The 27,777-nt window shown below is 41.5% G+C and overlaps 1 protein-coding gene across 1 annotated transcript; it reads right to left on the bottom strand.

The window, feature by feature from the left end:
• Positions 1-1,266: 1,266 nt before the first annotated feature.
• TMEM156 (transmembrane protein 156) lies at positions 1,267-27,371 on the bottom strand. Its single transcript, XM_054383302.1, has 9 exons — positions 27,272-27,371; positions 21,157-21,438; positions 19,159-19,410; positions 16,482-16,589; positions 13,130-13,234; positions 8,344-8,448; positions 5,684-5,736; positions 2,368-2,429; positions 1,267-1,375 (listed from the first exon to the last, which is right to left on the bottom strand). The coding sequence occupies exons 1-9, from the start codon at positions 27,369-27,371 to the stop codon at positions 1,267-1,269; spliced, it is 1,176 nt and encodes a 391-aa protein (XP_054239277.1).
• Between the last annotated feature and the right edge of the window lie 406 nt (positions 27,372-27,777).

Genomic DNA, 27,777 nt, shown 5'->3' with positions numbered 1-27,777 from the left:
AGGGTGTAGTCTATCATGTGTAAACATCTCTTCCCCATGATTTGCTCCTGCATTTCCATTGCTTGAGACAGCTAAACAAAAGAACTGTCTCTTCCACTTTTCTCTTGCTACTTAGATCATCTGCTGAAGCCGTTAATAATCTTCCTCTGAAATGTGCCCAGATCATACAATGCAAAATCACAGCCAGTGCAAGCTGAGATGCTTTTTAATGATGTTTCCAGTGTCACTTGCCACTCAGGATTCATACAACTTTAATGGCTCTGAAACACTGCAGTATTTTGAGTGGCAAATACAGATTTTCACCTTTTTTCTGATTCTCAAAAGTGTTTTTATCATACAGTCACCCACTTCAGGGGATTATCCTTGAGACATTCCAGTTCTATTTCAAATGACAGCCCTGTCCTTTCTGTTAGTCTCCAAAGAATGTAAAGAGTGGAAAAGGACTTTCTTGAGTTCTTATTAAAACCATCTCAGAGCAAGGCTTAATGTGACACCATCAGCCAGTCTGACCTACTTTGAAATTCTTACAGCCTGACTGGAAAGCCCTCTGGATTTTTGGTGGGTTTTTTTTGTCACAGGTCAACCTTTGTTGCTGAAGCTGCTCTTAGCATGTGACCTGTACATTTTCCATGCTCTGAGTCCTACTTCAGCATTCGTAATAGTGATGATGGTGGGCAGGTTTAGAATTAAAAATTTGAGAATAAAATGTCAAAAATTGAACTGTATTTAAAAGATGGAAGAGGGACAATGATTTTCAAGGGGAATAAAAGGATGTGCTGTCTGGAAATAAGAACAGTTTGCAAGGTTGAATTAGAGAAAAAGCTCTCTAAAGGATTTTTTTCAGCATTGTTCAGAATAAACAAGAGGTGACATCTGATTAGTTCCAGGAGAACTGGGATAACAGCACTTCTGAAGTAAAACAAAAATCTGCATGAACTTGAAGGAAGCAAGGCAAAGATAAGAAACATTCGAAGAGGAAGAGCTCAAAGGAAAGAACACAGCTAATATGATCGCCCTGCAGTGCTCATTCCCCCCTTACTGCCTGCACCCCACAAGTCCCTGAGCACACATCTTCTTATGTGTGCCCCTGACTTTGATCCCCTCCTACAGCTTCCCTTTACAGTCTTTTGAGGAGGTGCTGTGATAGACTCAGAGCAGAGCACTAAGTATTCATTCTGCCTTTCAAACATTTACCCGAGGAAGAAAGATTACTTATGCACCACCACAACGATGTGCAAAAGGAGTCTAAAAATCCTGCAGCGAGGACTAATCATAGTTCTTAGTGAAATGGAATTGCTGCTGCTGTAAAGAGGAAGGCTGTTTCTCTTCTGCGCTACAGGATTTGACACAAGGTGCCAGTTCTGGAGTCAGACACCTAAATGAAAAACACAACATTGGGTAATTCAAACAATTTTTACATAACTTCAGAAGCCTCTCAGCCCACTTAAGAGACTTGGAAAAAATGCAGCCTGCTCTTCCTGCCCTTGCTTATCTCAGACACTGTATCAGCAGCTTAGCTGATGCTGATATTTAAGGTGGTCTGTGGTTTTCCTACAGTTCCCTTGTCGGTTCTGCCCATGCCTGCTTTGCGCATTCTGCCTCCCCCACCAGTTTCGTTTACCCCACTCTCCTCCACCTTCATGTCTTCTTCCTGCCACTGGTTTCTGAGGCTCTTCCTTCCTCAAGAGGTTGCATCAGGACATCCTTGCCCTCCTTGCATGTTGTTTTGGAAATGCCAGAGTTGAAGACAAGGGGTTAAGAGGATATGGGAGGAGAGAAACCAAGAGGATCTCAGGACACTAAACTGGTTGTGTTTTAGTCCCCTCTTTCCTCCTCCAGTGTAAGGAGGTTGAACTAGAGACTGCCTGAGGTCCCATTCAACCCTTAGGATCACGTTTTCTTCTTACCATTCAACCCATTCAACCCATTCAACCCTTAGGATCACGTTTTCTTCTTACCATTCTTATCCATGTCTCCCCATTCTCCCACTGGTCCCTATAGCTTGGATCATACTTGCAATACAAGGTAAGCTCTACTCGACAGAGATTAAAAGCTTATAGGAACCTTTTGGGTTTACATGTTCTTGGTGGTTTTAAAGGTAACTCGAAAGATAGAAGCTTCCAGGGTAGTAAAACCAAGTGCTTCAAGAGCTGTGGGATGACAAATAAACCAGTAAGTCACAGTTTAGCCATTCAAGGCCAAGAAAAGAGGGAGGTTACAGACAGCAATAATATTAGAATGAAAATGTAGGAGAAAGGAAATTAAATCAGAGTCTAAAGGAGCAGGGCTGTCCCTATCAATAAGATCTCTGAATCAGTGAAGAGAAGGGTGTTAGTTAGTGTCAGCATTCAAATGTTCTGCAGTTACTTGGGATAGACCTGTTTCTGTGTCTGCAGGTTGCTGTCCCGCAGGAATAACTTAGAAACCAACTAGAAACAAATTATGAGAAGTTTATTTTACAAACTCTATTTAAAAATCCATCATTATGTTATTACCACAGAGAAGCAATAAAACCTCAGAAGGCCCCAGATCAAGAAAGTCAGTGTTTTTCTCTGATTTTCTATGAGACGGTAACAAACAATAGAAGCAAATGCTTCAGACTTACCCAACTAAATATAAAAAGTTCCACATGGCCTCAAGTAATTCAGAACCTAATGTTCACAACTATTCCGTTAAACCTGATTTTGCTTCCTGCAGTATAATGACTGGAGAAGCAATTCCAGAAGACTTCAGGAGGGGAAAGCTGTATGAAGGGAAGGGATGGGGGCTATGAAGTATTAACATGATGCTAAATTGTTGCATATCGTCTTTGCAATGGGCAGTTTGCAGTCTGTTCATCCTGATGGATTTAGCACATGGGAGTCTGAAGTCTTGGCTCTGCAATTCCTGTCTCTGCCTGGTAATTGATGGGTAAATTGTGCCCACAAATAAGGCGTTAGCACCGAATGAGTTGGGGCCCTGCTCGGCACTAACAGCTCCAGCACACTCAGAGGAGCTGTAATAAATGGAAGGCAAGGAAAAGTTCCAGGAGATAATGAGTCTGAATACTAATGACCTAAGCTGGTACAAAAGATAGAAATGCAATTTATCAAAAAGTACAAACCTCATACTGTCCTAATGAGTTATTAAAACCCAGTAATAACGATTTTGTGGTTTAAAGCCAAATTACTATTTTTCCCACTTTTTTTTGTCTTGATCCCCTAAGATGTTGCAAGATTTATGAAAGTCCTCCTGCTTTACTGCAGAAATGAAAATGCACTGCAGAATTTTCCCTTCTTGGATGCTTTGGCCACTTTCTTCAACAGCCAGAAATTGTATCTTTTAAGCATCTTAGTTATCTAGAGCATTAAACAGGCTGAAAACTGCTCATTTCATGACAGTAGAGGATAATTTCTATCTTTAAACAGATTTTCTTATCCTTTGGAGCATGTAAAATAGATTTCTTCTCTGACAGAAAATGGAATTACTGCAAGGATTATCTCACAACTATATGATGAAGTCTAAATCCTGAATGAACCAAAAATAGATGTGAAATTTATACTCTCCTGCTGGAGTTGTTTATACAGCAAAACATGTTTGTCCATTGTATTTCCTTTATACTAAATAGTTTTGGTGATGGATAAACTGGAGCTTCTCAGCTCAAATGGGTAGTTGGCATTCTCATGAAAAGACACAGAACTGAAAAAGGAGATGCTTTCTCCTCTGCTGCGTGAAGTGTCTTCTTTCATTCGGTAGTAATGATGTTTCACATGGTGACATCTGAAACTAAAGGAAACAGGATCAGAAAGAACAGGATGTTCATTAGGCCTTTCCTAATTTATCTTAAATGTCATTCTTTTGGCTCTCACAGCAATGAATTCTCCTCTTTATTACAAAAGAAAACAAAGTTGTAACTAAGAGGCAGACAACTGGATGACACATATCAGATTGGAACAAAGGACTTAAGACTGATACCTGCCAGCAGAACGATGAGTTAGGTACCTGCCCCATGAGAACAGGATACAGGACCCTGAGTGAGAAGCAGTCAGCCTTATTCACTTCCAGGGAGACTTGGCAATGTAAGAGTTGGCAGAGCCAAAAGCCAGCCTGGAGAGCATTCACCACATCCACCTGGTTGAAGTGTTCCAGAAAGGATGCCCCTCAAGTGTCTCACACCAGCTTTCTGCAGTGTCTCCATCTACACAGAGTTCAGTCTGGAACTGTCTTTTAAAGATAGGTGGTGATGGATCTCTTCCCTTCAAATAACAGCAGACTTCACTCTGTCCATCCCTCTTGGCAGCTAAATGAGGGAGAAGAGCTTTGTGTGATACCTGCCTGCTCTCCAGAGTCACTTGCTCTCTGAGTCTCTTGCATTCATGAGCTACTCCACCTACAGCAGAGTGTTCAGAAGTAAATCTGGAGCATTAACAAGGTCTTACTGCAGCTGAGCCAAAACAAGCTAATTTATCCTAATGGGAAAAAATAAAAATAGACCCAGCCAAACCACCAGCTGGAAGGAAGAATGTGCAAACCTGTGCCCAACTGCATTTCCTGTACTCATACATGGTAGGAGAAATCTCAAAATAACAAAATAAGAGCAGCTTTTCCCACATTCTGAAGTGAAAAATAGAGTCATTTTGGTTGGAAAAGACCTTTTAAGATCATTGAATCCAAGCATTATCTAACTCTACTCCTCAGTAATCATCATTGAGACTTTCGAAATTTGGACTGCAGCTCCCAGAGTAGCATATGATGAGAAACTTTGAGATATGAAAACACCCAGATCCCAGTCAAAAACTCATCAGAGTTTTCAGGGAACTACACAGTGCCAGGCTGGTGGGGGAGGAAATGCAGGATTTCTGTACTTCTTACTCTCACATAGTGTGAAAAAGCAAATGCAGCTTGTTACCCACTCTGGTAGCTCATTTAGCTGCAGGCCCAGTAACAACCTCTGTCTCCTTTTCCCTTCCCATCACAAGAACTGGGATAAGAAGTGTTCTTTGGCTGTGAAATCATAGTGGAGGCAGCAGCTGCTGCAGTGAGCTAGAAAATGACAAGTGTGGGCAGGATACAATGCATCAAAAATTGATGGGAGCTGATGGAACAGTGGGTTTAAAGAGCCTGCACAGTGCCCATTACAATCCAGTTCTGCAAGCAAGCAAGAAAGAGTGCTTCCCTTCAAACCCCTCTGAGTGTCTGCTTTGGAGAGGAGCACATCCTGGCATGCATTTTGCTGTGCCAAGTACCCTGGAATGTGCTCAGCAATCTGATTCTGTGAGCTCTTTCATACTGAAAGGGGTTTTCATTTTGATGTATGATTTAGAGTTGAGTCTGTTACGGAAGCAGGATGAGAAGAGGAATTCTCTTCTATGGTACTGAAAAAATATATACAGCATTGAGTGACAGCTTAAAGCTGCATGTGGGCATAAATCTTTTTTTCACAGTTATCTGCAGGGATTGATTAAAGCATAACAAGTGGTGTCTTCCAAAAATGGCCAACTGGCAACCCCAGTTTGCCAATACTAGTAGGAGCTCCTGCCTTCAGCAGCATCACAGCCAGTGTTACCATGACTTTAACCACAGCACAATCACTTCTGAGCTCTAAAATGATGCTTTGCAGAAAAAGTGTCAAAAGGATAATGGGAAAGATCCCAGCAATTTGAGATCACACCTAGTATTCTTTACAAATACATGCATGAGTTACAGAAACAGCTTTACTGCCATCTTCCTCCTCAGCGCACTTGAAATCTGCCTTTGCTAGAATGTTTTGAACTAAGAGTTTCACTGTTTCTCCTGCATAATTGGTATCTCCTGTTGTTTGTGTGGGTGTCTTGCTCCCAGCCAGATGAGAGGGATTCTTTTAAATATGAAAACATTTTTGTAAAGCCACAATCACATAAGGAAAAGCAGGCAAAGAATATTTTTGTTGCCTTTTCTGTTTGTGCTACTAAGTTCTGCCGTGAAGGCATTTGAAGACCTCTTAAGGAAGGTAGCAGAATCCTGAGCCAAAGCCTAGATAATACCCCAGGTGGATTTGCATCGATTTTTGCTGGTAGTAAACTGGAATCTGCACAACTAAATTTCTACGTTGCTAGGGGAGGGTATCCTCAGAAAACAGCAGCAGTGATAATCTATTCAGGGATGTCCCTGCTCAGTGCATGAGGGTAGGTCTAGATGACCTTTAAAAGTCCCTTCCAACCCAAACCAATCTATGATTCTATGATACTCTGAATGCAGCTGGATAGGAATCAGCCTCTCATACACTAGTTAGTTACTTTCTTGTCCCAGCATGGGACCCTACATGGGAGGTTTTGTGTCCACATGCTTTTAGACTGTAAAAAAGGAAACCGATGTTGTTGAGCCTTTCTGCATTTTGGGTTAAGGACCATTGCTGAGGCAATCAGCAGGCTCTCCACCACAGTAGCAATAATGATGGTGATGAGTGCTCCTCGCTTTTCTACTTCCTCCTCCTTACATCTGCTGTTACATCTACCACACCTACTCTGCAGCCTCCTTGCACAGAAATCAAATAAGCACTCTATGCTGTGGTTAATTCTTTCTCCGAGTGCAGCTTCAGCTAGCTGGAAATGAGGAAGAACAACTCAAAAGTAGTTTGCCTATCCCTGCCTTTCCTGCTTGATCCAGGGCATCACTGAGTCAGAGCTATTACCAACTGACTGAAGGCAGATTTGCAGCAGAGAAGGGCAGATGGAGGTCTCCCACCAGTGGAGGTCTCTCAGGTTTCTAGTTCAGGCTAGAGCCTTCCTTTCTTTGAAATTCTTGTATCTGTGAAGTGCATGTACTTCAGGGAAGCAGCTGGGACTGTGATACTTCATAGTTCCACCCAACTTCTTTATCAGGGAAAAAAAGAGGGTTTCTCAAGCTGATGTAGTCTAAATCTGTCTGTGTCAGTTCTGGGAATTTCATCATCATGGTGTTTTTCAGTCTCTGTACTCAGCTGTTCATGTGCAGCATTTCAAATGCAGCCAGCTCCTCTTTGTTGAGCTAACTAGTCTTTAGAAGCATTCTAGAGACTTCCTGGAGGCAACCCTAGCACTCATGAGAAAAGTAGACCACAATCTGCTTCCTCAGCCTAAGTAATCAAATGGAAATCTAGCTACAGGTCTGTACAAGGGCAGTGAAGCTAGTAAAGGGTCTGGAGAACAGGTCTGGTAAGGGACAGCTGAGGGAACTGGAGTTGTGTAGTCTGGAGAAAAGGAGGCTGAGGAAAGACCTTGCTCTCTACAACTCCTTGAAAGGAGGCTGGAGCCAGGTGGGTGTTCATCTCTTCTCGCTAGTAACAAGCAACAGGAGGAGAGGAAATGGCTTCAAGTTGTACCAAGGAAGGTTTAGGTTGGATATGAGAAGAAATTTCTTGACTGAAAGGGTTGTCAAACACTGGAACAGGCTGCCCAGGGAAGTCATTGAATCCCCATTCCTGGAGGTGTTTCAAAGCGTCAGAGATGTGTTGCTGAGTGATATGGTTTAGCACCAGACTTGGTAGAGTTAGAGAATGATTGGACTCAATGATCTTAAAGGTCTTTTCCAACTAAAATGATTCTTTGATTCTATGGTACTGATTGTCCAATAAACTCCATCCCAGTTAAAACAGATGTAAAGAAGGTCCTTCAGCTTTTAATCTAACAAAATTACCACAGGCAGTAATCTAATATGTGTGAGTGCTGTAGCCTTGTCTATGCAACTGATGTGTTAGTTTATATGACTTATTCAAGTAGCATCTGTTCTGCCTCTAGATATTATTGCCAGAAAGAGGTATCTCTGGCTGCCCATTTTTTTTCAGACTTGTTTCTTTACATCTAGACTTCCTGAAACAGCTACTGGAGTATAAGGGCTGGAGAATGTTAGAAGTGAGAGAGTTTTAGTTTCAAGCTGAAACCAACTTCTTGTTGTTCCTTCTGACTAGTGTAACAACAACAGAGAGATCCATTTCTTTTGTTTGGGGAATTTGATCAGCAAATTATTTATTTCAAACACGATTTTCTTGAGAGAGCATTTACAAATTGCTTCTTTCCTCTGCTCTTGTCAGAAACAAATGTCAGCATAACGCTGAAGTTCAGCACACAACATTCAACACCAGAAAAATAATGTCAGAACTTGCACTGGGGCCTTCAGGGACAGAGAGTTTAAAAGGCCAACACATTAGTTTATAGATGGCTCAGCAGCAAAAGGAAAATTGATTCTGTTTCCCTGCCACCTAGCTCTCACAGAACACATTCCCCAGTTTCCCATCTCATATACTTGGCTAGAAGAAGCAGTAATTTATTTTGAGCAGATACTGCTTACTATTAATTCCAAATATATGAGGCAAAACAGAATAATTGGAGTTGTAAGAGATGTGCTTACCTTGGACAGTTGTTTCACCCACATGACAATGCTCCTGTTCAGGAATCATGGGCAGCACATTTGTGATCTGGGCAGAAAGTGCAATCTCTTGTTCATTGGATTTCACTATTGAAAGTGAAAATAATTTTTGTCCATGTTATTAAACAGCAAATACATCTGCAGAGTGTTAAAGACTGGATTGGCACCTCTGGAAACAATTGAGAGCTATGTGAAGAGAAGGCAGAGGTGAGCAGCCAGTTGTTCAGTGGATATTAGAAGAAACTTCTTGACTGAAAGGGATGAGATGTGGTGCTGAGGGCCATGGTTTAGCACCAGCCTTGGCAGAATTAGGTAATGGTTGGACCCAATGATCTTAAAGGTCTTTTCCAACCAAAATGATTCGGTAACTCTACATCAGACACAATGCCTTGTTCTACTTGCTCTCATTTCTGGTGATACCCCATTGACTCACAGAGTCAAGAATCAAGAATCAAGAATCAAGAATCAAGAATCAAGAATCAAGAAGGTTGGAAGAGACCTCAAGGATCATCGAGTCCAACCTGTCACCCTACACTTCATGCCTATCTAAACCATGGCACCAAGTGCCACGTCCAATCCCCTCTTGAACACCTCCAGGGATGGTGACTCCACCACCTCCCTGGGCAGCACATTCCAATGGCCAACCACTCTCTCTGTGAAGAACTTTCTCCTCACCTCCAGCCTAAACCTCCCCTGGCGCAGCTTGAGACTGTGTCCTCTTGTTCTGGTGCTGCTTGCCTGGGAGAAGAGACCAAACCCCTCCTGGCTACAACCTCCCTTCAGGTAGTTGTAGACAGCAATGAGGTCTCCCCTGAGCCTCCTCTTCTCCAGGCTAAACAGTCCCAGCTCCCTCAGCCTCTCCTTGTAGGGCTGTGCTCAAGGCCTCTCACCAGCCTCGTTGCCCTTCTCTGGACATGCTCCAGCAATTCAACATCTTTCCTAAACTGAGGGGCCCAGAACTGGACACAGTACTCAAGGTGTGGCCTAACCAGTGCTGTGTACAGGGATACAATGACCTCCCTGTTCCTGCTGGCCACACCATGCCTGATGCAGGCCAGGATGCCATTGGCTCTCTTGGCCACCTGGGCACACTGCTGGCTCATGTTCAGCTGCTGTCAACCAGCACCCCCAGGTCCCTTTCTGCCTGGCTGCTCTCCAGCCACTCTGACCCCAGCCTGTAGCTCTGCATGGGGTTGTTGTGGCCGAAGTGCAGCACCTGGCACTTGGATTTGTTGAATGCCATCCTGTTGGACTCTGCCCATCTGTCCAGCCTGTCAAGGTCCCTCTGCAGAGCCCTTCTACCTTCTAACAGATCAACACCTGCTCCCAGCTTGGTGTCATCTGCAAATTTACTGATGATGGACTCAATCCCCTCATCCAGATCATCAATAAAGATATTGAACAGGATGGGGCCCAGCACTGATCCCTGGGGGACACCACTAGTGACAGGCTGCCAGCTGGATGTGGCACCATTCACCACCACTCTCTGGGCTCGGCCCTCCAGCCAGTTCCTAACCCAGCGCACAGTGCTGCTGTCCAAGCCACAGGCTGCCAGCTTGGCCAAGAGTTTGCTGTGGGGGACAGTGTCAAAGGCCTTGCTGAAGTCCAGGTAGACTACATCCACAGCCTTTCCCACGTCCACCAGGCGGTCACCTGATCATAGAAGGAGATCAGGTTGGTGAGGCAGGACCTGCCCTTCCTAAATCCATGTTGGCTGGGCCTGATTCCTTGGCTATCCTTCAGGTGCGCAGTGATTGCCCCCAAGACAATCTGCTCCATGATTTTCCCTGGCACTGAGGTCAGGCTGACAGGCCTGTAGTTCCCAGGTTCTTCTGTCCATCCCTTCTTGTGGATGGGCGTCACATTGGCCAGTTTCCAGTCTTCTGGGACCTCTCCAGTGAGCCAGGACTGGTGGAAAATGATGGACAGAGGCTTGGCCAGCTCATCTGCCAGCTCTTTCAGCACCCTAGGATGAATCCCATCAGGTCCCATGGACTTGTGAATATCCAAGTGACTCAACAAGTCTCGAACTAATTCCACATGGATTTCAGGAGTACAACACTGCTCCTTGACCCCATCGACCAGCTCAGGAGGCCAGTTATCCTGAAGTCCTCCTGCCTTACTGTTGAAAATGGAGGCAAAGAAGGTATTTAGAATCTCAGCCTTCTCCTCATCCTTAGTTACAATGTTACCCTCCATGTCCAATAAAGAGTGGAGGCTCCTCTTGCCCCTCTTTTTAGCATTAATATATTTATAAAACTGCTTTTTGTTGTCTTTCACGGAAGCGGCCAGTTTAATTTCTAACTGTGCTTTTGCCTCTCTAATTTTTCTTCTACATGATCTGGCAACATCCTTAAACATATCACTAGTTGCCTCCCCCCCTTTCCAAAGGCGATAAACCCTCTTTTTTTCCCTTAAATCCTTCAGGAGCTGCTTGCTCATCCAGGCCGGTCGTCTTCCCCGCCGGCTCGTCTTACGGCATGTGGGAACTGCCAGTTCCTGTGCCTTTAAGAGCTCCTGTTTGAGTCACAGTTTGGTTCATTACATTTTAGAACACAAATACAGGCTCCCTTGACTCACTTCTCTGGCTCACAGTAATGCAAAGTTAATTCTGATTGGTGGTAGTGTTGTAACTCATCCTGAAAGCAGGACATTGCAGCACCATGGTGACAACCAGAATTTAGAGAATAAAATCTCAGGATTTCTGGCCTGCAGTTGTTCAGACTTTGTGACAGTCACACTTACATTTGATGTAAATGGACTTGACTGCTGTCATTTGCACATCAGAAACAAAAAGACCAATTTCCTCTTGGTCCTTTGGATTCCTCTATTGTTTTCTGTGCTATCCTATTAAAACAATGATTCTTCTCCTACACTATTAGAGGAAATAGGCAAAATTCTGCCTCCTCCCTGATGTGTCGCTACAGCTTCAGCTTAGTTGACAGGTTGGAAACAGAAGCAAATGCTGGCTCAGCAGTGTCAGGGCTGGGAGCCCAGTGGGTTCAGACTCACTCCTGCAATACACTTTTTAGCAAAGAGAGCAGGCAAGATGCATCTTCTACAGCAGCAAAGAGATGCAAAGCCAAGAAAGGAGTAATTTGTTTCATCTTGGCCAAGTGACCTGTTTGATTCTGATCCTTCTCAGTTCTTGACAGAGCTGAACAGTTGGCTTTCCCTCTGCAGCTCAGATGAATAATGCTGGGGAAAGCAAAGCCTGCCATGGTATTCCACATTTAACACAGACTTACATGTTTCTGGGATGCAGCATTTCCAGAGAAAAATGTGAAGCCTTCTTACCACTTTGGGGCTTCTTTTTTGTTTTTATTATTTTTCAGATGGAAGGATAAAATCTATGGGATGCAGGGAATTTTAGGGCAGCTTTTTCTAGCCCCTATATGCTCTCCATAGAGCACTGGTGCACAAGAGGCCTTTTCTGTGCTCAGCTGCATGCTTGCAGGACAGTGTTACACACAGGCTCTGAAGGCAGTGTCAGCCTACATTCCCATTCTCTCCAGTTTCATCCTGAAACAAGATCCATTGCTGTTTTTTAAAAGTACCCCAGTTCTATTCTGACTTTGCTTTTCATATTCAGTTGTTTGATTAACAAGATCCAAACTCTACTTTTTAATTGCATTTGTAAAGAGACAAGCCCAAATCATAGAAACATTAAGGTGGAAAAAGACCTCTAACATCATCAGGTCCAACCATCAGCCCAACACCACCACAGCCATTAAACCATGTCTCGCAGTGCCGTGTCCACACATTTTTTGAACACCTCCAGGGATGGTGACTCCACCACCTCCCTTGGCAGCCTGTTCCAATGCCTGACCACTCTTTGAGGAAAGAAATTTTACCAAATGCCAGGAGTTACTGAGTTGTAGAGAGAAATCCTGAAGAGAGGAGACTCAATACTCCAGCTGAAGAGCAGGAGGTACAAACAGTGAAGTACCCAAGCATAGCCAAATTTAAAAACATTTTTTCATTTTATGGCTTTGAGCTGCTCTTGTTCTGGAGGCCAGTTGGTTTGCCATTCAGAGATACTGATCTACATGTTCATATTGTTAAAGCTAGAGCTCCCGTTATCAAACCAGTACCCATGGAATTTTAAAGCATAGGAGTCTGCAAGCCATATCAGTAACAGCTACAGCTGCTAATTTCCTCTCACACAAGGATTTGTTATCAAATCGTCATTTCTGGAACCAAGACTTTCAATTTAGCCATGCCATTTAATTTATCTATGCTAGATATACCACACTTTCAGAATATCAGGTTTTAATTCCTATCTGAAACGGGGAAACTGTACTTTGTGGGACTTTTTCCCTATGAAGAGGCTACAAAGTGCCAGCAAAGCCATCCTCTGAGTCCTCCCATCCATTCCATCCTTTGGCAGCAGATTTTATCAAGGGTTACCTACACACAGAGCATGCATACACTTGTATACCTGACTGTACACTTGTCATACACATTGAAAGCACTCAACTGCCAATCTCAAATGTGACCAAAACTTAAAATGAGGTAAAACTCCCAAAAGTATTAAAGCAACATGTTTGGAAGACTGGGAGAAGCATTTCCACATAATATACATAAGTCTTCTTACAATTTTACTGTCAGAATCAGTTCTTTGTGATATAAAAATGTTTTCATAACATAAGCCAGATCAAATTTGTGTAGGATCAAAGGTAAACTCTGAAAGAATGGCTTTGAAAGGCCTTTCTTGACCTTCTCGTGCCTCAAAATTTGTTCGGTTTTTAGGTTTTTTATTACTTACCAGGGAAAGGATGAATTTTAGTAGATACAGTTCTTGTTGCATGTCTGAAACTCTCTTTTCTTATGATACTAGAAACTGATGCTGATGTTCTGTGTTTGCAATCTGTTTGAAAAAAAAGGTGTTATCCTTAGCTATAGAATTACATACAGCACTGATTAGAAAGAAAGCTGAAAAACTTCTTAAACTGCTGAACACTTTCCATTTAAAAATGGAAGGTTTTGAAATAAAGTGATGAGGAAAACCAGGGGCCAGATATTTTATATTTTCCTGAATTAAATTCTCTGGAAATTTCTCTCAGGTTTGCCTCTTTCCAATTTTTCCTTTCTATAAAGTGTACCTTGAACAAAGTTTGGAAGGTTCCAATACAGATTCAGACTCAGACTGCTGACAGTGGAATAGCAAGGATGGAGTACAGTGGTATCCTAGGAAGCTGACAGATTCTTTGCAAGTGTGAGGTGTTCAGCTTTGGGAGCACAGTTTGAAAGCCAGCTCTATATTGCTCAGAGACAGAAATATAGAGGTGGAACACCTAGAGGTGTTCCTCAGCACCTAGTTCATAACCTTCTCAGACTTTCCATTCTTCTCATGCTCTCTTAATAACTGAGCTCTGGGTGTGGTTGTTGCAGATGATGGTGCAGCTGTTATGGTTAGTCCTGTCCTACAAGGACATCAGTTCATAGATTCATAGATTCAAAGAATGGTTTAGGTTGGAAGGGACCTCAAAGATCATCTAGTTCCAAGCCCCCTGCCACAGGCAGAGACACCTCCCAGAGAGCAGGTCACAGTTCAGAGTTCAGATTGCTTCTGATGGCAGGCTTGTTCCAGTTCTACATAACAGGATTGACGTTTCTTGCTAGAAAACTTCAGCTTTAAGAAATTAATTAAATTAGGATTATTTAGGTCATGATTTTTTTAATGAACAGCCCTAACCCTAATGTGCTGAAGTCCTGACCATGCACTGCAACAGTTAATGTCAAAGGAAGCTCTGGGAGTGGTAGTAAGACAAGAGTGGACAGAATAGGGAAAAGGACTACTTCCCCATTTATCTCCTTTGTCATGGACCAGTTGTAACCTCCACCATGTTTATTTGGATATTGTATGTTATGCACTCATGGAAATAGCTGAATGTTTCAGTCTCAGAATCTGCCTAGCAGAATGTCTTGCAAAGTCTCAAGAGGAAATGAATAATTCCATATTTCTTAACAGAAAACAGTGGTGCTCAGAAATTAAAGAGAAAAACTACTAATAGAATTATATCTGGAAAAATCCTGAGCAGCTCTTTTAGGCATATGGTAATATTCTGCTGTGTTCTTTGGGCACCACTGAAAAAAAGCTGCATGAGGACTTGCAATGAAAGGTGACATGGTAATATAAGCACACAGGGAACACAACTCTTAAATCCAATTTTTATCTGCCTGCCTTTTTATCTGTAGCCTACTGATGTTGTTTATAATAGTATGTATTATAAATTAAACAAATCACTACTCCTCTATGCACAGAAAAGGCATTCGAGAAGCAATGCCTGCAAAGGGCATTTTTTTCCCTCCCTGCTTGTATCTGTGACAATTCTGAAAAATCTGTATTTAAAACAAAACTGATGCTTAAGAATAAAGGCAGTAAATCATTAATAATCACTAATAATACTGCATTAAAAGTAGATGTTTATGACTCAAAGCATAGAAAATATTAGTCATTACTTTTATAGGTAGCTTTCAACTCACAAATAAAAATCCTTTCATTTGAAGCACATAACAGAACTAATTTACACTTTGTGGGATTTTTATTTGCATAATATACATTCATGGTTTAGCACCAGACTTGGTAGTTAGATAATAATTGGACTCAATGGCTTTAAAGGTCTTTTCCAACAAAAATTATCTATAAACCTAATTCTATAGGTCTCAGAATCTGGTTTTAGCAATATGTATAAGATCATGTGTTTTAACCAAGCCAATCTGGTAAAGAATTTTCCTTAATCATTTGGTGAGGGAGCACAGATTTGCCATTTGAAGCAACTGTTTTGCTTATTCATTAAAAATATATGCATAAAATATTTACGTTATGCAAAAATATCACAGAAACAATTTTGTGTGTGGGCATTCTTCTTCCTTCAGTTCTGATGAAAGTTAGACTTCTGTTGCTCTTTGCTTACAAAGCTGCCTGTGGATACAGTAAAGATGGTCAGGGAATGGATAAGGCTTATCATTTTTTCATTACCCCTGTGACCAAGATTTCCATTCAGCAGCTCTAGACAAGGAGGGGAACGAACATCTCTCTGGTAATAGCAACTAAATGTTAGCTGCCCGGAGGCATTCTGCCCACTCAGGGCTGACACAGGCAGAAAGTCTCTGGAGATTGCTGTGAAAAGCATCTAAGAGCTTTTCTCTCAGGTAGAAGCTTAAGTAACACTCTTTTCACACTGATGAAAGGGAGCCTGCTCCCTGTTCCACCTGCCTCTGACCTGGGATGAAAACCAAGCAGCTGATGAGCAGCTCATTTTCTGCACTGTTTTTGTGCAGAGGATTTGATCTTGAGTGCTCAAAATTCTCAAGCTCAGGGTACTCCTACACTTTTACTCTTGCTTTCATCACTGTGTATTGCTAGAAGAAATACTGTAAACCCAGTTTCAGTCTGTATCCCAAGGGAACTGCAGAGGAAGAGTTTGTCTTGGCTGGTGAAGAAACATTTCTGTAGAAATATTTGCTTCAATCTCTGAACTAAGGACGATGTCTTTCATAGCAAAGTTTTAATCACTTGGAATAGTCAATAGTGCTGATTCAGAAACCACATCAACATTTCCTTTGCTGAAATAACAGGCTTCATTCAGCTCTGGGTCTGCTTGGTTAACCTGTATGGGATTACACCACCACTGAATTTAGAGAACCACTTTTTAGGACAGACAGCTGAGTGCATATCTCCTCATATCTATCCTGTCATTTTTCTTGTCCATGTGCTAGATGGAAAGGGTATTTCACTCTGCTTATACTGGTCATTGGCATTTCAGCTTTAGACCTTCAACAAGTTTCACCTGCAATTGTTTCATCTACTGGAATCAGTCTGAAACCCAGCAATTCATACCACTAAGGATCATAGGCCACCAAGCATCTGTCAAAACCCCCACATTTCATTCACCATCAACAAGCTTGGATTTGCATCCACAAGTCAGAGGTGAGAGGTGATAGTATCAATCATCTGAGTATTTCAGTCCCTCCAGAAGAAGCTTTTACCATATCACAACTAAAATATTGGTGTCTGAACCACACTAGTAGTCAACAGCTTTGTTATTGTAAATTAACACACTTTATATTGCACAGAAAATGGAATTCATGCAGATTAACTTTTTGCTACTTACAGTTTGGTTCATTTTCTTGTACTATTTTGTAGATGACGATTGAAACGGTAAACACAACAACTACTGGAATCATAGTGAGCCAAATGATCTTTGTCATACACATTGGATCTGTCCATAAAATGTAGAAGAGATCAAATGAAGCAGGAAATCACTGGCAGAGGAAAGCAGAACGTTCAGTTTTGGTAGGTTTTTGGGACATGTCTTTCCCCACAGATAAAAGTTGAAAATGAAACAGAAGATTATACCTTTTTCTTTCAACCTTCTTTTTTTTTTTTTTTTTTTTTTTTGGTATCTGAAACCATCATGTCTGAAATAGTTGTAGTTAGCTAAGTGAATGAAAACTTTTCCTATTCATATAAACTGTTATATACAACTCAGCCAGGAAGAAAATTCTTCAAAGATCAAAATTTATATTTAAGGTGGAATAAGAGTAATATATATCCCCTCTTTGTCTGGATGTGGCACAGAAGGTCTTGATGCACCTCCAGCTTGTACTGGTATTTTCAACCTCCTGCTCCATCTTCATATACAGCAGGAGGTAAAATGCTACACATAGAAGTTTTCCTTTCAAAAAATGAGGAAATGCCACCAAGGAGACCCTTCTGCAATGTTCTTTTAACTAAAGCTGCTTTGGGGGAGAATCACTGTGGGATTGGGTGTAGGAGGTAGGTAGCATTTTGGGACAAACAGCTGATGCAGAAATGCACCCTTATTCTGCAGGGAATTAGTTTAGTAGCCAGGACAGGCCAGGACTATATACCACAGAGAGAGGATGTGGGGAACTGTCCTGCCTGGCTGTTCAAAAGGCCTTTCAAACTTCTTTGGCAGCTGTATGTTAATGCATACCTTAGCATTGTCAAATAACTATCTTAAAAAACAACTCTGTTACTATCACTCTTATAAAATCAAATTACCAGGTATTGCCAAACCACTCTTTTCCTTTTTTTTCACTTAGAATAGTATAATTAGGCCTACATCAACTTCCCTTGTGTATCTGCCCATTAAGAAGTCATGAGGTAGCTGCCAATAAGCCCATGGCTCTTTGAGGTAACCACAGCTCATCTGTCCTAATTCAGAACTAAAAATACCTTGATACAGTCATTTGGGCTCCTTTGAAACAGAGTACTCCACCAAATGCTGTAGGGACTTGCAATGGCTTGCACATGCCCCTCACTTAGTAAGAGCCCTGGGCACCTCTTTATCTTTGTTTTGAAGTAAACAGAAGAAAGAGGCGTTGTTAAGTTTTATTGCTAATTTGAGACAACTACTTCCCAGGTAAATCACCCTTAGCAAGGGGTGGTTAGCTCCTGGTTTTGACACAAGTTAGCAGAGCAAGTTACAAACAGTACTCTCATAGTTACACCTCTCATAGTTACACTTACTTTTTAAAACAAACCCCTAAGCTGCCCTCTCTTCTCCAGGATTTTGCCTGGACTTATTTAGCATAGGTTTAACCACTTGCAAAACACATATTCTTTTCCAGCAAAGGTACAGCATAACATGCATTTGCCAAAAGTAAATGACTGTAATAATTCAGCAATTCCCAGATGGCAAAAGCGTTGCATATAGACAGGCTGGAAGCCCTGACTGTGGTCAGGCAACCAGCCAGAAAAACTCCTGCAGTACAAAGAGGAATTGGAAAAGCTGACGGGCTGTCCTCTGGGAAAACTAAGCCTAGTTCAGCTCTCTTCCAAGTGTACTGTAATAAGGCTGTGTGGTAGGATATTGCAGTACCACATTGTGCAAAGTGAAACCTGTCTCCTGGTCATTTTGCCACTGAAGTTAACATGAATTTTTTTTGTTTACCTCCCAGATAACAGGGCTATGCCATTATTAGGGAGCAGAGAGGAAAAAAAGTCGTTCCAGGTTTTGTCATACTTGCCATTTGTGGGTCTGTCATTGCTGAGCAGAAACCTGTACAGAGACTTTGCTGTGTTCCTTCTAGGGGCAAAAAAAAGCCACAGCCAAACTCACTATAAAATCACTATTAAGACTGTCAGTTGCCTACTAAAGACTTTCTTCTACTAAGGGATGATCAAAATTGCATTCTCTTAGAATCATAGGATCATAGAATGGTAGAGGTTGGGAGGGACCTCAGGAGATCGAGTACAACTCCTCTGCCAAAGCAGGATCACCTAGAGCAGGCCACACAGGAATGCATCCAGACAGCTCTTGAAAGTCTCCAGGAAAGGAGACTCCACAACTTCTCTGGGCAGCCTGTTCCAATGCTCCATCACCCTTACCATAAAGAAGTTTTTTCCTCATGCTGAGGTGGAAATCATATCAAAACCGTACCAAAATTACTGTATGTAGTCTCAAAAATCTAAGAATTAAGATAATTAAGACGTATCTGGACAGCAATTCACCTACCAAAGGGGAAGGGGGTGAGATCCAGCCTCCCTCACGCTCTGGAGGTGCTTTGGGAGTGTCCTGCCACACGGACAACAGCAGCCTCATGCCACCAATGACTCCTTTCTCTTGCAGCAGAACTCCAACATTCAAATGAAGAGCTGGACAGTGTGATGCTCTCTGCCTCCAGCCACATATCAGTAGGGAGCCCTTGCCACTGGCCCGACACACCTTAGATTTCCTGCTAAAAGCAGGGAACTACCTACTGGAGACTTTTTGTAAGACTGATATTGTTTCTGGTTTGATCTCCACTCTGGCTCTTACTTACATTCCACGTGAGACTTCAGTTGCAGTGAAATATTTATACAGTCATTTTGGTCTCCCATCATTGCCACTAGACAGGAATGATTTAAGTGTTCTTCAGCAGCATTTCTGCCTCCAACTAGAGAAGGGTTGATGTGAATTTCCAGTAGGTAGTGAGTATTATGCTCTACTCCTTCTGTCTCAGAAACCATAGTGAAATTTAAGTAGTTATAAAAATAATTAACATCTTCTGTTTCCACTTCAAGAGAGCTTTTTGCTTTGGGAAATAAAAATGAGAACAAAAGTGTTATATAGCATGTGGCAGGCAAAGAGACAACTCTCAGAGAGAACAACAAAAAGAAGTTCTTTGTCTCGTTTGCAAAAGCACAGTAGGCTTTTACATGATTGACTATGATAAAATGGACAAAAGGACACTGTGTAAAGTTATTCTGAATAGATCTGAAGAGTATTGATTATCTCTACGAAATATATTGCCCCTGCAAATTATAGCCCCCTTTTTTTTTCTTTTTTTTTTTTTCTGCTATCTAAGCTTTTAAATTTTTTGTTGTTTTGCCATGTGTTATCAAAGGTAACAGATAAAAACAGGCTAGGAAAAAGAAATAAAACCCACATAAAAGCCATATGATGATAGCAATCTGAGCTGCACACCTAGTCTGTCAGCTATTATAGAATCATTTTGTTTGGAAAAGACCTTTAGGATCATTGAAGTTCAACTGTTATCTGTCTCTAGAGTTACAGAATATCCTTGTTTACTTCAAACCACACAAGCTGTGAGAGTTACACAATGTGAGCATAGGTAAGTGAGACATTGCCCAAAGTGTTAGAGCTGCATAGGTATAACTGAGAACAGAGTCTGCCATGGATTTTTTTATTCTGTTATTTTCTAAACTTGTTAAGACTGGTATTTGGTCATAAGAATCATAGAATCAGTCAGGGATGGAAGGGACCACAAGGATCACCTAGTTCCAACCCCCTCCCATGGGCAGGGACACCTCACACTATATCAGGCTGGCCAGAGCCTCATCCAGCCTGAAGAAAATGATGAAAGAGTTCAAAAAGAACTGTATTTCTTAGATTCAGGGCTTGGCCTGTTGCCTCTTGCTGACAATGTTAAAAAAAGCAAGATTCAGAGGCATGCTCTTCCCCAGACATTTCTAGATACTTTGCAAGTGTGTCTGGCTCAGAAGGAACACTCTGCTACTGCTCTGAAAAGGTGTGGATGTTGCTGAACTCTTCTCTGTGTTAGTGTGCCAGAGAGTTGTTCTGTGCTGCCTCCTATAAAACACACAAGGCCATTCCTGATACCACACAGTTGTGACTATCAGAGGCTGCAAGCACAGAAATGGTTATTTCTTGTGTGGCTGCCATCTGATCAGCTACCATCTCTGAACTAGCTCTTCGGATCTTCCTCACAACCTATCTTCTTGTAGTATCAGCAATCTACATGTAGAGATCTGCAGTGATACTTAAAAGCAAATCCTGTTTGAAGACTGAGCAGAAACTACAACTCCTTAAAAATAAATGAAATATTTTAGAAAATTTAGCAAATTTCAAAGAGCAAAGATGGAGCTATAAGCATACTCATAAAAGCCAGATGGCACAGGTCAAATCTGTAACAGAAATATTCCAGGTGGTTGCTGAATAAGGCACTTTTTTCTCACAGCACCCTCGTTCCAGACTGATAAAACCTCCCCCCAAAAGATAATGACACTTTCCCCCCTCCTCCACCCATTTTATACAAGATCCTCAAAGAAAAGAAATCAGCATTTTGCTACCAACACGTTTCACTGACAGGCAGGAATTAGTGCCACTGAGAATCTGGCACAGAATCTGCATTTTCTAGCCATGCAAACACAACCTAAACCCCCTTTGTTCGTACACTTGCAAAGAGCACAGAGTCCCTGCAGTGCATTATCGTGTTCTTTTAACTGCCAAATAAAACCATGCCTTTTATGTTGTAATTAACTACCTCAAAATTAAGTATTTCTCTTCCCCCACTGACCTTTTTTAGCTACTGCCCCTGATCCCGGATGATCAACATCCACATTTCTCCTGGATTCACACTCCGTGTGTTTAGTATGAGGCTGTTGTTCCCTCCTGGAGGACTGGCAAATGCATGGAGTATTTTGGAAACTGGAATGATTTACAATGGCCTTCAGTAAAACAGCCTGGTTTCCTGTTCTTTGTTGCATTGGTCTTTTGCAGGAATTGTTGAAAGTACAAAGTGGAAAAGTGGTGTTATTTGATGAGCAGGTATCCAGGCATGATACAATTACAGTGTTAGCTGTGAAAAAAACAGCAACAAAAAAGAGTATTTATAGCAATGCAGTCAAGCAGGACACATAAACAAATATAGCATGCATGGGAGCATCATGTGGCAGATCCTTTAATCATCTTATGATGAAACACACTAACACTCTTTCTTGAAGGCTATGGCAGCACTTTGAATCATAGAATCATCATAGAATCATGGAATGTTAGGGGTTGGAAGGGACCTCCAGAGCTCATTGGGTCCAACCCCCCCTTGCCAAAGCAGGATCATCCTAGGGCAGGTCACACAGACACACATCCAGATTGGCCTGTCTCCAGAGAAGGAGACTCCACAGCCTCTCTGGGCAGCCTGTTCCAGTGCTCCATCACCTTCACAGTAAAGAAGTTTCTCCTCATGTTGAGGTGGAATTTCTTGTGTGCTAGTTTGTATCCATTATTCCTTGTCCTACTACGGGGTGCCACTGAAAAGAGCCTGGCCCCTTCCTCTTGACAACCACCCCTCAGATATTTATAGACATTAATAAGATCCCATTTCAGCCTTCTCTTCTCCAGACTAAACAACCCCAAGTCTCTCAGTCTTTCTTCATAGGAGAGATGTTCAAGTCCCTTACTCATCCTCATAGCTCTTTGCTGGACCCTCTCCAGTAGATCCCTGTCTGTCTTGTATTGGGGGCCCCAAACTGGACAAATATTTGAGCTGTGGTCTCATCAGGGGAGGGTAGAGGGGGGGAAAACCTCTTTAGATCTGCTGGACACAGTTCTGCTACTGCACCCCAGGATGCTGTTGGCCTTCTTGGCCACAGGGGCACATTGCTGTCCCACAGATAATGCATCAATAAGTAAGAGGAGCAAGCTCAGTCTTCTCACAAGCTAGATGATGGATTTTATTGCTGAATGCTATGAATTCTCTTGTAATACTAACTTGAATCTGTGGCTGTATATATCCACATTCCTGTTTCCAAGCTGCTCTGATTTGATTGCACTTGAAAAGAAGATGAAAGCACTTGTGTTTGGAAGGGGAATTTAGCCCTGGAACTGCAGTTGCAGTGCAATTATGTTGTAAACCAGCTATAATCAGAACAAAAACTTCCTCTCCAGTGACATTGAAACCGTGCAGTGAAACACACAGAAATGCTGCTGAATCCTCTAACCACACCCTTCATGTTCCCTTATATTCAGTTAACAAACACAAATGTTAATGATGACCATTGGTTTTGGTATTCAGTGTCAAATGTCAGTATCTGATGGCTGTAGGTGGAGTACATTAATACAGTTCTGGCAAGTAACAAAACCCACACAGTATTAATTATTGATGAGTGTTATTTTAGCTGTCTTCCACATTCAAGTAGGGCTTTATTGTACAAATCATGCCTTTTATGTGAGTTAATTTTGGACTATTTTTTTCAATGTGAGGAAAAAAAGAACAAAAAACAAACTGCCACAAGAATAAAAACCATCTAGGTTCACAAAATGAAATATGTTTTTGTGAATGCAAATAACTGCTTCCTGGAGTTGAAGCTCAGTTGTAGCTGAGCTTCCAATTCTAGTAGCACCCTTGCATCTCTGTGAAGAGGAAACATTGCATCTAACTCCCGTTATGAGTAATTGGAATAATATGTTCCTAAATCCTTACTTATAGAAAGAAAACCAGAGCCTTTAATTCCTCCAGTGCTCAGCTGCAATATGCCAGCTTCAACAGGCCACCTGTGTTCACAGAGCAGCAGGCTGACCCCAATAAACAGTTCAGTGAATGATCTCAGACAGGAGACAGAAATACAATCCAAAATCCAACACCAAAGTCAATTATCTTCACTTTACTAGCACTGAATCAGAGAGTCATAAACTCCTTAGAAAACATAATAAAGAGAAATGTAAAAATACACATCCTGTGCAGGTATGAAAATAATTCATTTTAGTACCATAAAGCAAAAATGTCTGACAAAATTTAGGGCTTGATCTTTCCCTGAGGCAAGGCCGAGTCAAGAAACCTGGAGTGGAGCTCCTGAGGTCAAACTGTTCCAGCTGAAGGGGGCAGTTTGTGCAGGGCATCTCTGTGGAGATGAGGCAGGAGCAGCAATTGAATGCTTACTCCGCTCTCATGGCAAGGCATGAGTGCATTTGGGCAACTGTCTAAACCTGCTGCTACAGCTTTCAAGGTCAGTTAATGGTAATTCCCTGCTATACCCCTTGCACCAAGGAATCTGTGTGTGGACTTGGGAATCTACTGACTGTGCTGTGGCAGCAGTCTGTGTTCAGCACTATGAAGTCTGTTTTGGGCTTCACACATGGTTAAGTAGACTCCAGAGCTGCTTGTGAGCCAGGCTGTAGATTTATAAAAGGCACATTACCTGAGTGGAAGGAGTTTGGATGCTGTCCTGTTAGGGAGGATGCTTACCATCCTCTTGAAGATCTCTACTGAGAAAGCCAATCAAATGATGACCTAGCTTCAGTTTAGAAGAAATAAAGCTAGCTTCTAGCTTTCCTCTAGCTCACAAGACTGTGGTCTTTCTAGGCAGGGGAATATATTATTGGATACTGTAAGCAGGGCTACAAAAAGACTAGACTTTCCCAGTGGATTGTATGGCAGACTGGGATCCATACCCACAAGAGGCTTGCTCCTTGCTGCAGGGCTGGGAAGCACCCTCCCAGATGTGAACATCGCTAAAAATGTGGAAAGGGTTTTGTGAAAGCTGAAGGCAAATGGCCTGAGGAGTTAAGAGGATCACTGAGATGAAACCTTTACAGTCAAACTGCTTCGTAGTCAAAGTTCTGTAACCCTCATGCTTAGCGATGTTCTGTGATGATTAAATTCTTTTATTAAGCCTCCATTTACAGAATGTTTTTCTATAGGAAATCCAATTCCATTAAAACTAAATTATTCACAGGGAAGATCTGCATTTATAAAAAAACCAAAAGCAAAACCCTTGCTTTCCATTAAGAAAGTCATAAATATTTAATTTTGGATTGGCCTGCCTTATTTTCATTTGATCTGAGGTATTCTGTTTTGAATCAATTCAGCAGTATATAAAATTGCTTTATTTTTTAAAAATCACTTCCCTATGGAAATTACACTTGTCACTTAACATTGAAGAGCTAAAAGGCCTACAGTACAAGTTGGGGAATACACAGCTGATAGATTAAAGGAGATACACTCTGAATAGCTGGCCCCAGAGGACAGGACTGGGATTGACAGCATCAGACTCGCTCCAAAGCAATGTGTTTAAAGATTCAATGACTTGTAACCAAAGAAGGGGGTTGCTATAAAGGAAATAATTCACTTTTGGCAGTACTGAACTGTATTCTTCTGATAAATTTTTAAAGGCTTGTTTTTTCACAAACTGATTTCCCCCTAAATTTCTGTTTAATGAGAATTTTCCCTTTTTATCCTCTCTCATGAGTGAAAGTTAATGTTGGAAGTTCCCCGGGGATAAAATATCCAAGTTTCACTTGATTCTGTCTGTATCATTTGCTGGCTGCCATTTCAGAGATTGTATTAAAAACTTGAAGTACCCACAACATTATTGTGGCCTCAGAAAAGCTGGTGGAATTAGAAGGTCTCTGGCACTCCTTTAGGAAGCCCTCACAGAGGGAAATACAGTCTCACATCTCAAAGATTTTGGGTTAATGGTTGGACTAAATGCTCTCAAAGGCCTTTACCAACCAAAATGATTCTGTGAATCTATAATTTTCCACCAACAATTATGTGTGGTGAAGCCATATGGGGTAACCAGCAATTTGAAACATCTACAGCAAATTCTGTATGTTTTGGGTTTGCCACAAAATCTGAAATAAACCCTGTTTCCAGCAGAGGCTTTTGAAAGAACCAGAGACCCAAATTCCTTGGAATTTTCAATAAATAGTTCACCATATCTACCTTATCATGTAGTTCAGCCATTGTTATTACAGTCATATGGCTTTCAGAACATCCAAAATATGACAATAATTCTAATTTTCCAGATACAGTTCTGGGCTGTGTTCTGCTCATACACTTCACAATCTCATTTTAATCACACTGTAATTAAGATCATATGTGGATATATGCAGCATAAAGCATCTCCAGTAAAAGCAATCCAGGAAAGTTATCGTCCAAAAATGCAACTACTCTTTGATTTTTGACTGTAAGGTCAATGGTGATGGTCATAGAATAATTTTGATTGGTAGAGACCTTTAAGACTGAGTCCAGCTGCATGTTTTATTTGCAAAGTCTGTGCTAGCAAATAATCTGATTACTTCTGCATGGAGGTCAAACATTAATTATTCCAACATCTTAAACTGACTCATCAATTTGATGATATTTGAAATTTAGGACAGCTAACCAGGTTGGTTTGTTTACAAACCATAAAAATCTATACATTATATTCTAGTTACTGCCGTGTTTATTCTTTGTGGCTAATGAAAATAGAAATGTAAATTTAAGTAACCTAATCTGAATATATATTATTTTTAAAAGGAAATTATTCTCCGTAAATCGTTTATTTCATGCTGCCTGTGAACACAGACCATTTGTCAAAGGGATGATTTTTATGATAACATTTACCTGTTCAAAAGCTTACTCAGTAACGGGTGTGACAAAGCTACTTTATATTATTTATGGATTGATAAGAAAGCACTTAATGCACAACCTATAGGCCCATATTTGGTATTCATCCTAAATCCAGCGTCGACCTTTGCGATCCCTAAGAGCTATTTGGCATTTATAAGATCTGCTTCATTACACCTCTTCCATTCTAATTTTGTCAGGGTACCACTACATAGAACCATGGAATAGCTGATGTTGGAAGGGACTTCAGGTATCATCTACTCCAACCTCCTGCCATGGGCACAGACACCGCTGAACTACACTCAGCTGTTCCAGGCCTCATCTAACCTGCCCTTGAACACCTCCAGGGAAGAGGCATCCGTAACCTCCCTGGGCAACCTATTCAAGAGTCTCGCCACCCTCATACTGCAGAACATCTTCCTAAAACCTAGTCTAAACCTACTCTCCCTCAGCTTAAAACCATTCTCACTTGTCCTACTGCTAGACCCCCCTATGAAATGTCCCTTTCCAACCTTCCTGTAGGATGTCTTCAGGTATTGGATGACTTCCCCCAGCGTCTTCTCCAGGTTGAACAACCCCAGCTCCCTCGGCCTATCCTCATAGCAGAGGTGTTCCGGCCCTTGGATCATCTTTGTGGCCCTCCTCTGGACTTGCTTCAATATTTCTATGTCCTTCTTATGATGGGGACACCAGAACTCGATACAGTTTTCAAGGTGGAATCTCACAAGAGTAAAGGGAAAGAATCATCTCTCTTGCCCTCTTAATGCAGCCTAGGATGCAATTTACCTTTTGGGCTGCATGAGCATACTGCCAGCTCACGGTGAGCTTCTCATCAATCAGTCTTTAGAGCTACCCTCAACCCACTCTGCACCCGGCATGTATTTGTGCCTGGAAAGCATGTCTCTTTCACAGACAGCATCTCATACCAGACACTAACTATACAAAGTTTTATAGGCATTTAAGTATAGAAACTTAAAAAAAAGAGTTATTTTTAAAGACATGAGTACCTGCTGTAAAAGTACTTTAACTTTTCAGAATGAAGATAACTAAAAGTATAGTTGCATGAAAATAGTTATCCAAATTTTTGCAGTGTATGTAAATGAATGACGAACTCCTTTCAAGTTATTATAGCAAATTAATGCTGTTGATTAAAAATCTAACAACAACAACAAAAAAATAAAATCTATCTGCTTTGCAAAGTCCATATGAGTGCAATAACCTAACCATCACTTTTAGGGAAGCACCTATCGACTTGCAACCAGATGGTAGCATAAATAAAAGACCATTTGAAAAGCTGATCACTCACCTTCGTGGATTTTGAAAAAGTCAGGTAAACACAGAACAAACATGGTCATTATTCCTAATACTAATCTGAAGAGTGCTGATTTTCTCAAAAGCAAGCACATGTCACCGAAGCACTCCCATCTAGCATAGTGCTGGTAACTTCCTTCCTGGTTGAGCTTTTAACTTAGTGCAGACTTTGTGCAAGATAACATCTCTTCATTTCCTTTTTCGTTTTTTCTCGTTGCACTAAGTTGTAGAGACCCAAGTTCTGTTCTTACGTTGGCATAGATGAGGATGATTCACATGAATACACTGAAGATAAAACTCATGAAAGCACGATGGAAAGAAGAGAAAAATCACACATAGAAGCTTATTTTATTCATTTGGGGCAGTTTTGTTTTAGGAACATCACCCCCTGATGGTCACTTTCCTATACCTTCAGAAGAGTAAAGGAATCATCTTTGTGAAGGAATTTGTTCTCGTTTGGACAACAAGATTTAAAAAAATTATTCAGGCTCTCATTATAAA

Source organism: Indicator indicator, chromosome 8 (genome assembly GCF_027791375.1).
Source record: "Indicator indicator isolate 239-I01 chromosome 8, UM_Iind_1.1, whole genome shotgun sequence".
Lineage (NCBI taxonomy): Eukaryota > Metazoa > Chordata > Aves > Piciformes > Indicatoridae > Indicator > Indicator indicator.
This window is presented reverse-complemented; position numbering and strand designations above follow the sequence as displayed.

Coding starts and splice junctions, on each gene's coding strand:
- TMEM156 (XM_054383302.1), bottom strand. CDS start 27,371: ATGTGCTTGCTTTTGAGAAAATCAGCACTCTTCAGATTAGTATTAGGA. Junction 19,411..21,156: donor AGGGGCAGTAGCTAAAAAAG/GTCAGTGGGGGA, acceptor TATTTCCCAAAG/CAAAAAGCTCTCTTGAAGTG. Junction 2,430..5,683: donor ATGGCAGTAAAGCTGTTTCT/GTAACTCATGCA, acceptor ATTTGTTTCTAG/TTGGTTTCTAAGTTATTCCT.